The sequence below is a fragment of the Myotis daubentonii genome, chromosome 12 (genome assembly GCF_963259705.1).
Source record: "Myotis daubentonii chromosome 12, mMyoDau2.1, whole genome shotgun sequence".
Taxonomy (NCBI): domain Eukaryota; kingdom Metazoa; phylum Chordata; class Mammalia; order Chiroptera; family Vespertilionidae; genus Myotis; species Myotis daubentonii.
Window position 1 is genome coordinate 53,602,186 of NC_081851.1, and position 14,178 is coordinate 53,616,363.

The 14,178-nt window shown below is 41.2% G+C and overlaps 1 protein-coding gene across 1 annotated transcript in view; it reads left to right on the plus strand.

Annotated features, from left to right (window-relative positions):
- The first annotated feature begins 494 nt into the window (after positions 1-494).
- The window catches only part of FSHR (follicle stimulating hormone receptor), a 136,777-nt gene continuing 123,093 nt past the window's right edge, over positions 495-14,178 (plus strand). Inside the window, exon 1 of the mRNA XM_059660769.1 lies at positions 495-680. Within this exon, the coding sequence (XP_059516752.1) occupies positions 529-680 (152 nt within the window). The 5' untranslated portion in view covers positions 495-528. The remainder of the gene's footprint in view (positions 681-14,178) is intronic.

Here is a 14,178-nt window from a genome sequence, read left to right on the forward strand (position 1 = left end):
GCACACTAGCAGCTTGTCTTCTGAGCAACACCATCTAGGGTCATTAATTACAGCAGGAAAGAGGACCGGTGACTACCACAGAAGTTCTGCTGTTATATCAAGTGGGCTGGAGGAAGACATTGGCGCCAAGACCGGAACAAGTCCCCGCAGTTCATTCTTAGTGGCACATTGTAGGTTGTGTCTCTTTTTGGAGAAAGTCATCATGTCACTCTGTTGAGAAAAGAATGGTGACCAGCAGGGACACTTCTACAGTGAAATAATGAAGTCTATGCCAGACACTTGCTATCATCCTTGGACCAGGGTGTAAGAAACCCAATTAAGAAGAATGAGGGAATAGCTTATTTTGCTCCCAAAATACTGGGGCACACAGGACTTTTGCTATTCTCCTGGAGTGACAAAAAAAAAGCATCCCTTGGGTCATGTGACCCTGGAGGCAGCTCTCATAAGGGCGCCGAGTGGAGCCTCTGAAATCTGTAGAGATTATTCTCTGCAAATGCAGGAGGAAAGCAGGTGAATGGATAAATAAGCATGGCCTTGGTCCTGGTCTCCTTGCTGGCCTTCCTGAGCCTGGGCTCAGGATGTCATCATCGGATCTGTCGCTGCTCTAACAGGGTTTTCCTCTGCCAGGACAGTGAGGTGACAGAGATTCCCCCCGACCTCCCCAGGAATGCGGTTGAACTGTGAGTATCAGAGGCTGCGGGAACTGCCACGGCAGGCATTTGTGTGTTGGGTGCTGGTATTATTTTCACATTTGGCTGATAACTGCTGAGCTGAAATATTTCTGAATGCTTGAATAAAACAAACTCCCCCATCTTAACACTCGCGCCCTGTGTCTCTCCAAGGATTTTGGTGAGTGTTGGTCACGGTGTTTGTTGGGGAAGAGTCATGAATGTCTTTTCAACATATCTGCTCTTGGGTTCCATACTCTCTTTGGTGGAAAAGAAAAACTAAGAAAAAGTAGAAACTTAGAAGACCTAGGAATTAGAGGCAGGAAGACAGCTTTGATTTAAGTGGTATAGACTGTGAGTCTCCTGAGGACACTGAATTCAAGAATACAAGGGCCCTTGTTGCTTTGGAGGCAGGAGCAAATAATTCCCAAACTGAGATTCTGCTTCCTGGGGAGAAAGAGGGATGGAGGAGACAGGGGAAGGGGTGTGAAGAAAGGGAGAGAGAAGAGAAAAAGGAGCTGGAGAGGGAAAGGGAAAGGGAGACAGGACAATCTTTCATACAGGTGAAAATATATGATTCACAACTTTAGATTTTTACTGAACTGTTTCAAGAGAAAGTAGACAGACAAGGCTGGACAAGAACTTCAATATAATGTAACTCTATCTCTTTATTTTGCAAATGAGATATCTGGGGTCTGAAGAGTGAAGAGAATTGCCCAAACTCTCACAATGAGTTGAGGCAGAGCCAAAACTAGAAATCAGGCCTTTTGACTCACATTCTACTGCTGTTTTCTCCCCCCGAAATCCCATGTCTGTCTACATTAGAGAAAGATTATTGCTTCCCCTGAGAACTGGTAACTTGTGGCTCAGAGATTATAGATATCCTTGGTGTTTTTAGTACAAGGATTTTAAACAGAAGCCACTATTCTGGAAGCCTGTTTTAAACCTGGTCCCCCCTTGAAGCTATGGATGATTCTTGCTTTATTGCAGAAGGTAGTCATCTCTTCAGTTCACTCAAACACATTGGTGTTGTATTTCTGAGTTTCACTCAGGGACAAATGGTCACAGACTTGGTTGGTCCTGCTGCTACTTTTTCCCTTGATAACCCAAGTCCTCAGTTCCTATCCAGAGAAAGCTGCAGTGCAGGGAAAATAACTGGTCTGCTCTGTGTTTTGGCTACACTGCTTCAGATGAGACAGTTAGTCCTGATTATGGAAAAGTCAGTCTGGTTTACTAGGTAATAATAAGCACAGGATATGGCCCATGTACCTGAGCTCCTGTAAGAAGTCACTTGCTTCTATGACTTTGAACAATTACTTAACCCCCTTTGAGCCTCGGTTTGTCACTTCTAAAGTAGTTTTAATCCAACCTGCTTGGTTGGATTGTTGTGAACACTAAAAATTATACCCACACACACACACCCAAATATACAACCATGTCCATGTCTCCTGTCTCTTCTCCACTTCTTCCTATGTTTTTCCTGTGGGTCAAATAGTGACAACCAGTTAATAAAGCAGAGAGCCCCTAATGAGGTTTAATTTGGGGTGATGCTCCTCTATCCAAAACTCCCTTCTTTACTAGACTATCTGCTTTCTGATATCTTTTTATAAGAAGAGAATAATTAAAAATAGGGATAAAAAGAGAAAACAAAAAAAGGGCAAAAGGAAAAAATAAAACAAAAAAAGAGAATTTTTTTAAAAAATTCTGCATCAAAAACAAAAAGGAAAGGAGGCAGGGTGGAAGGAAAAGGAAAGAATAAAATTCACCCCCAAACCCCAAACCCCAAACCTCAGGGAGTGTGTGTGTATGAGTTAGTGTGAGAGGAGCAGGGAAAGGACTTTTTAAAAAAGTCATACTAAGATATGAGTAACTACATGTCTCTGCCCAAGAGCTTGCAACTGAGGAAAGAGATTGTAAAAGAGGATGTGTCCAACAGAACAGCAAAAACAAATGTCACACTCTTGACAAAAAGCTAACCCATGGTCAACCCCTTACTTAGGGGTACTTAACAGTGCCCAAAGGTGCTAAAACTATGAAGGGGAAGAGAGTGCTTGCCTGTTATTGGCATTTTCCCCACCTGAGGGATGAGTATGGTTGTTTGAAAGCTTTGAGGACTAAAATAGTCCTCCCAGATATCTAATCTTGAGAGGATTCTTTCCTCTGCACACTCATTAGAAGGCATGAGTTGAACCATTCTGGAGTTCAGATTGGCAATCTTCTCAGCAAGATGTATTGAGGAAAGGAAGATAAATGTTACTTTGGCAGTTAAACAAAAAAAAGAAAATTATTTGGGGATATTTTTCAGGTCAGTTTGTTAATCTGATAAAGAGCAGATCAATTGCCAAGTGAACTAGAACTCAGACATTGTGGTAGGATGAAAGAGCAATTATTTTTGCTTCCTTAAAAGGACTGGACCAGGGTTATCTGGAACACTGGTAGAAGGAAGATGAAGTGGCTTGTTCAACTAAGTCTTTCTAATTCAACTGCAGTCTTCCAAGTTTGGGTATTGACTTTAATGATGATCACATCAGGTGGAGGTTGATGGGCTTCCAGGATGGCAATTGCTTAATCCATCAACATGTCAAAGCGTCATTGTCAGTCAGGTTCCCAGGGGGAAACCCCTCCTAATTTTACCTTGTACATTTTCATCCTATCAGATTCCATCCACCTTGCAGAGGTCTCATTTTATATACCTGCCAGGTATTGCTAAAGATTTCTAATACCCTATAATCTACACATGCTGATATCAACAGCAAAAGCACACAAAAGTATCATCAACAGGCAGGTGGATTCATTTACTGAGGGGCCCCTATTATTTGCTTCATGCTTTACACATACTACTTCATTAAAACTTCATGATAGAACTGCAAATTTTGTATTTTTGCTCCATTATTCAAATGAGGCAAACTAAAGAACAGAAAAGTTCATTCAGTAACTTGAGCACAATCACCCTTGCAGCTCCCAGATGGCAGAGCTGGGATCCAAACTTAGCCTATTTATATCTCCTCTGTGTGTGTGTACAGTGAAAGTCTTCTGACTCCTTTCACTCCCTCTTCTTAAAAAAAAAAGTGTCCATCCTGGCTGGTGTGGCTCAGTGATTGAGCGTCAACCCATGATCCAAGAGGCCATGGTTCGATTCCTGGTTGGGACACATGCCCAGGTTTCAAGCTTAATCCCCAGTAGGAGGTGTGTAGGATGCAGCTGATCAATGATTCTCTCTCATCATTCATGTTTCTCTCTCTTCCTTCTCTTCCTCTCTCTGAAATATATATACACAAGGGGCTCAGCCCTCGCAGCCCCAGCTGCCTTGCAGCCCTACCCACTGTTCATTCAGGAAGGTGGTTCCGCTGTCGGGTCTAATTAGCATATTAGCTCTTTATTATATATACTAGAGGGCCAGTGCACAAAAATTTGTGCACTCAGGGGGGGGGGGGGTCCCTCAGCTCGGCCTGTGCCCTCTCGCAGTCTGGGACACCTCGGGGGATGATCACCTGCTGGCTTAGGCCCACTCCCCGGGAGATTGGACCTAAGCTGGCAGTCAGACATCCCTCGGCAGCCCGGGAGCCCTTGGGAGATGCCCACTTGCCAGTGGGGAGCAAGCCTAAGCTGCAGTCGGACATCCTTAGCGCTGCTGAGGAGGCGGGAGAGGCTCCCACCACCACTGCTGTACTGGCAGCCATCAGCATGGCTTGTGGCTGAGCAGAGCTCCCCCTGTGGGAGCCACTGACCACCAGGGGGCAGCTCCTGCATTGAGCCTCTGCCCCATGGTGGTCAGTGTGTGTCATAGTGACCAGTCATTCCCAGTGGTTCTGCTGTTAGGGTCAATTTGCATATTACCCTTTGATTATATAGGAGATATATATATATATATAATGTTCTTTTGAATTTTGACCAGAGGTCAACAATTTTTTTTTTCCCCCATAAAGAGTCAGAGCGTCAGATAAATATTTTAGGTTTTACAGGCCAGTCAGTCTCTGGTGCAACTACTCAGCTCTGCCATAGTTGTAGGCAAGCTGCCTCAGACAAAATGTAAATGAATTAGCATGACTGTGCTGCAACAAAACCTTATTTATAGACACTGAAATTTGAATTTCATATCATTCTCACAAGTCACAAAGTATTATTTTTTTTATTTTTTTCAATCATGTGAAAAGGTGAAAAACATCCTTAGCTGTTGGGCCTTAGAAAAGCAGGGGGCAGGCTATATTTGGCCCCCAGGCTGATTTAGACTATAGATGAGAGTGGTTAAATATGACTGGCTTAAGTAGGGTTTTAGCAGCCTGAGAGAACATGGCACCACAAAGAAAGTACTAAACTAGGTGAGCTGGGTTAGGAATAGAGGGAGTTCTAAGGTAATATTCACAGGTGGGCCTTTAATTGGTTCTGACAAGTCAGAGATGATAGAGTGTAGCATCTAGATTGTTTTTTGCTCTATCAAGTGGGCTCTTGGCTGTACAATGGAAATTGTGTCTTCCAGCGTTGCTATGGGGATTAAGTGAAACCAGGTAAATAAAACACCTAGCACAATGTCTCTCAGGTGGTGGTGGTGGTGGTGGTGGTGGTGATGGTGGTAATGATGGTGGTGGTTGCTGTTGTCATCTGTAAAATACTAGGAAAAAAACACTTACCACAGAGAGCATTCATGGTGATCAAATGAGTCGATAGATATGCAAATGCTTTGGAAAATTTATGTAAAGATCTTCATAACTCCGAGATAGTTTATAGTCTCCCACTTACTTAAAAATAACCTTCTCCTTCTCCTAGTGGCTGAAACACTTATTTTGTGTGCATTTTCTTTCTAATAAAATGTTTTCCTTCAGACTTTCAATAGCTTTCAAGATCTCAGGGAGCGGGTTTCATTCTGACCATAGTCAAAGGAATTTTGATGTCTGACTTATTCTAGGAATTTCACCTGGAGGCAGTCAATGAACCTATAAAGGACCCTTTGATCTTGCTTTATTCTTCCTAGAGGTAGAATTCCTAAGGAGAATGTGAAAACCTATTCAAAATCTGAAATTTTAACTCTAAGTGACACTGTGGATACAGCTAACTTTTTATTTATCAGGGTTCAATGACCACAATACTAAGAGGAGAAAAGTGTCCACTGATGGTCTTTCTCAGCATAGGGAGACCATAGTGATTACAATAGTGATTATATTGTAAACTGCCTGTATCGACAACTCTCTTCACAGAAAATTCCTCTATCTCACTACAATCTCAACTGACCAACACTTCTAATTACCTTAATTATATTTTCCAATTCTATTTTCTTCCTCTGCCCTATTCTTTATCTTGTTGTCTTTGTTTAGATCATTCTTAATATCCTGTTACCATAGAGTATTATTTAGTGAGGAGCGTTACAGTGTGCCTAGTTTAGCCTGGCTGGTGTGGCTCAGTGGTTGAGCATACATCTACAAACCAGGAGGTCACAGTTCGAATCCTGTTCAGGGTACATGCCCGGGTTGTGAGTTTGATCCCCAGTAGGGAGTATACAGGAGGCAGATGATCAATGATTCTCTCTCATCATTCAAGTTTCTATCTCCCTCTCCCTTTCTCTGAAGTCAATAAAAAAAACCATATAGTTTTAAAAGTGTGCCTAGTTTCATCTTTCCTTTGTAGGTCCTTAGTTCTACAGGATGTATTAGTGTTCTGTGCCTACTAGGGAAGCCTTTGCTATGCCAATAAGTTCTGTGATCTCCAAGAGGGAAAAAGAGTTTTTGATGTTTGCAAAAGAGTTTTTGATGCTTGTTTAATTGTGGAATCCTTTTCTCTAAGAGCAGCTTTATCTAAGAATGAATATTCTGCAGAACATACTTTGGGAAAGGCTGATCCACTTGGGATCTATTCAACCCCAGCCACTGGAACAAACTCCTTGCAAACTCTGAATTGTAGCCCATGCCTCCTAACTCCTAAGTCAGTGCTCAGTAACAGCTAGTGATGGACTCGTGGCTGGGTTTCCATTGTTTTGTGCCCGAGCAGTAGCTGGGTAAGGATGTACTGTGCTCTCCTGAAGGAGCTAGCTCTGAAATAAAGATGATGGCCATGATGGAACTAGGTGTTACTTGTTCTGAGTTGATGATAGGGACAATAAGACAATGGATTACAAACCTGCTAAAACTACCCTGCCAATCTCATTTGTTGAATAGTGATGGTTTAAATCTCATCATGCAAGTTTCACTTTCCTGATTGCCCATATTGAATCACTTTTACAAACTCCCTTCATACTACTAGGAGTGATTCATTGCCATCATCTTTTCTAGGATCCTGGGCTTCTAAAGCCTTGATTGTATGATAATTTCCTGTTTTATCTCCTTCCTACCAATCTCTCTCTTCTCCAAACCCATCTGCACACTGTCATCCATCTCTCTCCATAAAACACCACTGCTGCCATGTTATGATTCTCAAGTACAAAATCCTTCAATGGCTCACCTTTTTTACTTTACCTCTCACCATTCTCATAGGAGCCAACTACTCTGCAAGACTGATACATACTTACTCTCAAGCCCACTTGTGCATTTCTCCTCCCTATGTCTATGTATGCCTGCTACTTACACTACCCTCAATTTCTTCTTTGCCTCTTGAAATACAACCTACTTATCATAGTCTTACTCAAAGGTTGCCTCTTTCATGAAGTCTTCCCTGACGACTTCCATCTTTATTTAATCTGTACTGTTCATCGCACAATCTTGCTTTGCACATAACTTTTCATGTGCATCTTGTTTTCTCAACAGCAGTGAACATTTCCTTTGTACTCCTTATGGTGCCTGGTTCAATGCAGTGTGTTATTCTGGCCCTCAATTATCAGTAGAACAAATGATACAATAAATAAGGGGAAATTACATCTGTTTATTTGCTCTGCTCCTCAGTACTGACGAAAAGAATCTTATAAGAGACTAGAGGTCTGGTGCACGAATTCATGCACCAGTGGGGTCCCTCAGCCTGGTCTGCACCCTCTCACAATCCAGGACCCCTCGGGGGATGTCAGACTGCTGGTTTCAGCCTGATCCCCACAGGCCAGGCCGAGGGACCCCACCAGTGCATAAACCCATGCACTGGGCCTTTAGTATGCATATAAGATCTTTAGTTAATCTCTTCTCACCCTCCCACCTCCTCCCTTCCCTCTAATATTCATCAGTCTGTTCCATGTTTCCATGCCTGTGCATTGAGGGTCAGTCCCCTGGTGGTCAGTGTGCATCAAAGCTACTGGTCAAATGGTCAAATGGTCGCTTAGGTTTTTATATATATAGAAGATGATTATTGTTCTCCCTGTGGTGAACTACTATAGGATTTGATAGTTTCCTTGCTTTTTCATGTGTTTGTTTTAAGAAAGTGACTGTATGTTATTTGATGATCCATTAATTTATTTAGAAAGAGAGATACATAGACTTGAAACAAGGTTCCTAATTTAAAAAGTTGAATATTCTATATTCTAGGCATATCACTCAGTTCTCTTGACTTAAGTAATAGTACCTGCCCCTCCATACCTACAAAGAATATTAAAAGGATGGATAAAATTGCCAAAACAAAGTCACCTTAAACCAGGCAGAAATGTTCAAAGAAATATAATTTTTTCAATTAAGGTCAGATTCCAAACCCTGAATGTTAGGTTTCCGGTGCTCCCCAGATGCGCTTTGAATATTGTAATTCTGTTGGGATATCAAAAACAAACACCCCATTGTGCAGGCTGCCCTGGGTGCCCATATCTGGGGACTCCCACTGCCTTGTTTAGATATGTCTCAGAAAGAAACAAACAGCACCATTGTCATACTAATGCTTGAAATAAGCCTTTCTCTCAAAACAAAATCCTGCATCTACTTTTGTGAGAAATTGTATGTCTATGTCCAACATTTGGAAGTTAACTTGGCTGGGGGTACGGGAGGCTCATATTCACCGCAGAGGAATCAGAAAACTGACTCAAGTAATAGCTATCGGATGCAGTACCTTGAAAGGAAAAGGTAGAAATTATATTTCAGGGACAGAATGCTTTAAAAGAGAAGATGAACTTTTAACCTGAAAATTGGCTAAGAGCTATAATTTACAGAGTCATTATCAGAAATTGAAGAGTAGGGATTTGATAGCTCAGAAGTGCACTTGCTTGGTGATGATAAAATCCCCTGGTTTACCTAAAGGGGAGTGCTGTCCTTCCTCACCCAAGTCCTCTACCAAAGAACCCTAAGCTTCAAAAGCAGGACATCTTGGCCACAAGTGGGAAATTTATTTAATTTTTTAAAAATATATTGCAGTGACATTGGTTAATAAAATTCTATAGGTTTCAGGGGTACAGTTCTATAACACATCATCTGGATACTGTATTGTGTGTTCACCACCCAAAGTCAAGTGTCCTTTCATCTCCATCTATTCCCCTTTTACCCTCTTCTACCTGCCCTCATTTCCCTTTCCCTCTGGTAATCACCATACTGTTATATGTGTCTATGAGTTCTGTTTTGTTTTTTGCTTAATCCCTTCACTTTTTTCAACCACCCTCCAATCTCCCTCCCCTCTGACAGCTGTCAGTCTGTTCTCTGAATCTGTGAATCTGTTTCTATTTTGTTTGTTAGTTTATTTTGTTCATTAGTTTCCACATATGAATGGTATCATATGGTACTTTTCTTTCTCTGACCGGTTTATTTGACTTAGCATAATTGATTTTCCTTCTCCAAAGTCACTAACTGTGTTATCTAGTCACCGTGGATGATTGGGCTGAACTCTTTTTTTTTAAAACCTGCTAGACATAGACTCTCCAATTTAGCTTTATTTAGACTAGATTCTAGCGTATACATCCCACAAGGTCAGTTAGGAAGAAGAGTACATAATTATTTTTAATTGCTTAGGATCTGATTATAATGAGATTTGGATGTTTGTTCTGAATCTGACCTCTCCCTGAAGTATCTTGGAGGATATTTTGTGTCTCTGACCTGAACATGCTATTACCTTGTTCTTTCATATGGAATATGCCAACTGCTCCAAAAATCCTCAAGGGGTGTACAAGAAATATTTGAATAAAGAAACCAGACTCTTGCCATAAACTTGAACTCAATTATATTTTTAGTCTTAGAAGTGACCTGAGTCCACCTTTTTTCATCCCTTCTCCCAGAGCTGTTTCAGCAAGAGCCAACACAGCCATCATATATTCCTGTGTCAGAAATAGTGGAAAATGCACAGTATTAGCCAATTGTTTGTATCTCCTTAATGCCAAGCTTGATGAAAACCTCTAAGAAACATGGACCCAAAAAGTTCAGCTAAATTTCAATGAAACAGAAAGATCAATTGAAGACGTGAAACAGAAAATCCATCAGTAGATAGGTGAAAAGTTGAAGTACAACGATGCTCAGGTTTCCTTCAATTCTAAAATGCTTTGATTTCACAAACATCTTTAGGCACCAAACTTCTCAGAATCAATAGTCTTTTTCTAAGCTTCAGACTCCAGTGGGTATGCAATTCCTAAACTACTGTGAATTCAGATGTGGGTGTTGGGAAAGGAAAGGGGCTGGTGAGAAGGGCTCCCTCCGTCTTCATAGACAGTTCTGTTAAGCAAGGGGTTTTAGAATTTGACTTTGTAACTAAATAAACAAAGGCTGATGGGAGCCCATGGAACGTTTCATTCAGAATCCTCCTGGAATAAGAAGGGAATAAAAAAGAAAGACCCCTTATACGGAAGGACAACAGCCTTGAGCACTAGATTTTCAAGAGTGGCTCCAATTTAAAATATTCTGTTCCTTCTAAGAAAGTCTACTAAATCATCCATCAGAAGACGGGATTAAATCCCTAGAAGACAGGATTGCCTCTACTGATGCTCTCTTCATCATCTCATGGTAACAGTTCCGAATTGGTCTCTGTCCGTTCTTCCCGCCCCTTCCTCCTTACTCGGTTCCCCCTCCCACCCCCTACCCCCCCGCACCCCCAGCTCCTGCTTTGAGCTCTTGTCTAATTCCTCTGTGGGCTCCAATACCCAGATTCAGGACAAAAGTTCAAGATTTGGCATTAAGATTCTCTACATTTTGGCCTCAAATGAACTCTCCTGTCCTCTCTCATCTCCCATTCTTTCAACCCTTTGCTCTATGCACTATTTTCTATTCCCCAACTGCCTAATATATCTTATATGCCCCTACCCCAATACTATTATTTTCTCCAACCTGAAATGCATTCTCTTACCCCAACATTGTTGTTTTTTGAGACGAGTGAAGCCGCTCATTTTTTATGATGTTTCTTTTAACAGCAAATATTTATTGATTATATTTGTACAAGGCACTGCACTGGGCATTTGGGAGAGAAGAATCAATAGGAGAGGCACAGTGCCTGCTCTCACAAAGTTGCTAAAAAATGAAGAACATCACACAGGTAATGACAATAATGTTTTTCCTCACTGTTACCCACAACAATCAAAATCCCGCCTCAGAACCCAGAAGGGTCATTATCCGTACCACTCATTTGACAAGTAATTGCAAGTTGCTTTGTGCACTCTGAAATCATAGTCTAAGCATTGAAAGACATGCATGCCAAATGAAAGAAGACGCATGCCTGCTTGATGCCAGAAGAGAGCTGATGAGAAGACAGGTGTCTGCCTGTCCTATCAAGATATGACCTTATGCCAAAGGTTGATTTCAGGAGATGCATAGGGGCACTTCGAGAATACCCCACTCTTTGAAAGGTCAGAAAAATCCCTGCTCTATTTTTTAATGAGAACACCAAGCTGAAATAAAACAGAATGACGAATGAACATCAGCAAATTTAAGATAGTGCTAAACTGCCAGATGTCCAATTATTTAAGTTTGACTAGAAGTTTTCAAATTAGAATAATACAGGGACGGGTGGAAGCACCAAAGAAGGAAACAGGCTGTGCTGTTTCTTTGCCAGTCTCATAATTTTTCCTAAAGTCCTTGTGCTCAGGAATACCACGATGTGGATCTTGCAGAGGCAGAGCAAAGGGTGTTTACATGTCAATGGGTTGTGTATGCCAGTTTCCGCCCAGAGCAGCTGAGGCCATCCCTGGCATCTGGTAATCACACCATTAGCCTTAACAAAACCTAGATATCTCTTCTGAAGAGGACAGGCCTTAAAAATGTCTACTTTGACATAAAGGGGACACTTATATGGAATTATTGCATGCTGTCGAACTCATCAGTAATTTTCCTCTATTTTAAATTTCTAACTATTGTATTTTTTTGTATAGCTATGTTTAGAGTTTAAAAAAGAATTGAGTGCAAAAGAATGATCGCTCTCCATCAGCAGATCGCAGCCTGAGCAAGTATCAACAGGCAGTCCCTAACCCTTGCCATATTCCCACCAAAACTAATTTCTGGTCAGGGCACAAAAGGAAGTAACTTTCATTTAATTGGTATTTGTTTTCTGGGTAAGCAGTGTAACATTTCAAAAAGTATATATATTGGGCTCGGGGAGGATCGGGGTGGGGCAGCAGAAAATGCAACCAAAACACCTTTTAAATTAAAAATAAAAAATTTAAAAGGCAAGGGAAGCAAGTGTAAGGATTATGGGGAGCAACAAAGAGGTCATCTGGAATCCTGCATACAAGAGAAAAATTGCTTATCAGGCCCCTGATTGTGAAAATCTGTGTTCCTTGAATAAGCACATACAGTCTTGGAATGGCATCTGATTCCCCCAAACAAATACTAGAGAAAAGAGGAAAGAGAACAAACAGTTATAATAGCGAGATAGGATAATTACAAAGTAGCTCGGGTAAGATTCATGAGAAAGAAAAACAAAAACAGCAACAGAAAGAAACGGCAGGGCCATGGAATTGGGGAATCGCTCAGTCAGTGTATAGACCTTCCCTCTTGGGCTGGTCAAATTCCCTGGAAAAGATTCTTCCAAACTCCTATATGGAGGGTGAAGCCCTAACTGTCAGCATTCTGGTGAGTGGGAAAAAGGGGTGGGGGGGAGGTCTCAGTATCCAGCAGTCATAAGTGGTCTCTGGCATACTCTAGTCTGGAAACTATTCCACTTTCTTTAAAAAAAGAAACCTTTGGTGTTTTGCTCAGGTGAAGAGGAGCATGTGCCTGACTGGGACTTATGGCTGTCTCTTTTTTTAAATATAGTTTTATTGATTTCAGAGAGGAAGGGAGAAGGACAGAGAGATAGAAACATACACTGAGTGGCCAGATTATTATGACTACCCCATCAGTACTTCACTGATACTTCCAAAAATACTGAATATTGAAAACTTCCTAAGCAAATACTCTCAAGGTTTTATTATTATTATTATTTGCATAACTAATTCACTTCATTGTACTGATGGGGTGGTCATAATAATCTGGCTGGTCATAATAATCTGGCCACTCAGTGTAAGGATGAGAGAATCATTGATTGGCTGCCTCCTGCACGCCTCCCACTGTCCACTCCATGATAGCAGCATTTCCACTGCTCTAACATATGACCCTTTTCTTCCTTAAACTTACAGCAATTTGAATACTGTCATGTTGTTTTCCTATTTATTTCCCCCTGCTAAAAGCTAGAACTGAAGTTTTATGACATCATGGATTCTAGCATGTAAAATAGTTCCTTACACAAAGTAAATTGCTCAATACATACATAAGTTGAATGAATGAAAGGAAGGGCCTTTCAAGCAAATAGGAACTAGAAGATTGAATGTAACAAATATCTATTAAGTCCTACTATATCACCATGCTTTATGCTTCTTACAGTATTTTGCCCAGTTGTCTTGCACTTTAGCTATTATTCTTCCAGTTTTAAGAAATAAGAAAAATGAAATCCAAAGAACTAGCCCACACAGTGTCAGAATTGAAATTGAATTACCTGATATACCTGATTTAAAAATGCCTAGTGTTATCAGGGGCATCACTTCCTAAGTTATATAAATGTCTAACCACTATGCTGCACACCTGAAACGAATATAATATTAAATGCCAACTGTAGTTAAAAATTAAGGAAAAACATTTTTAAAGCCTATTTCTTTTTTATTAACTGTGAAGAAAGGGAAAGAGGATCTCCCTGTCCTCTGAACAACTAAATCAAAGATCTAAGCTCTTCATCTGAGCTTAAATATTCACAAGTCATCCACAGTACAAAGCATGAATGATCTTGCCTCTCAAATACAATAGGCTCTCTGAGGGGTAGCACTGCCTCCCTCTCTCAGACCAAGCAGGATTGGTTACTCAATAACTAATCAATAAGGAGGACAGAGAAAGACAGAAAATGTGTGAGTGGAGTCATGAATAAATAGAAGGAGGGCTGAAAAGTAAATGTCAATGGCCACTTCCAGTGATAAATTGCAAAATAACCAGGAGCTGCCTAATAATCCTGAAGAGGAATTTGAGTGATACATGCGCCTATGGAGGAGGCAGTTGGAAGGGCTGGTTCCAACTCTGCTGTCCTTCACATTTCCGATGAAGATGGTCCCCCAGTCATACTTAGCTCTCAGGATGCCGAGTAGCGGATCTTCTGCAGGTGTGGAGGCTTAGCAGCAGTGACTATCATGAGAACATGGAGCACTTGATGGAGGCGTGGGATCTCTGTAGATCCTCCCTAAATGATC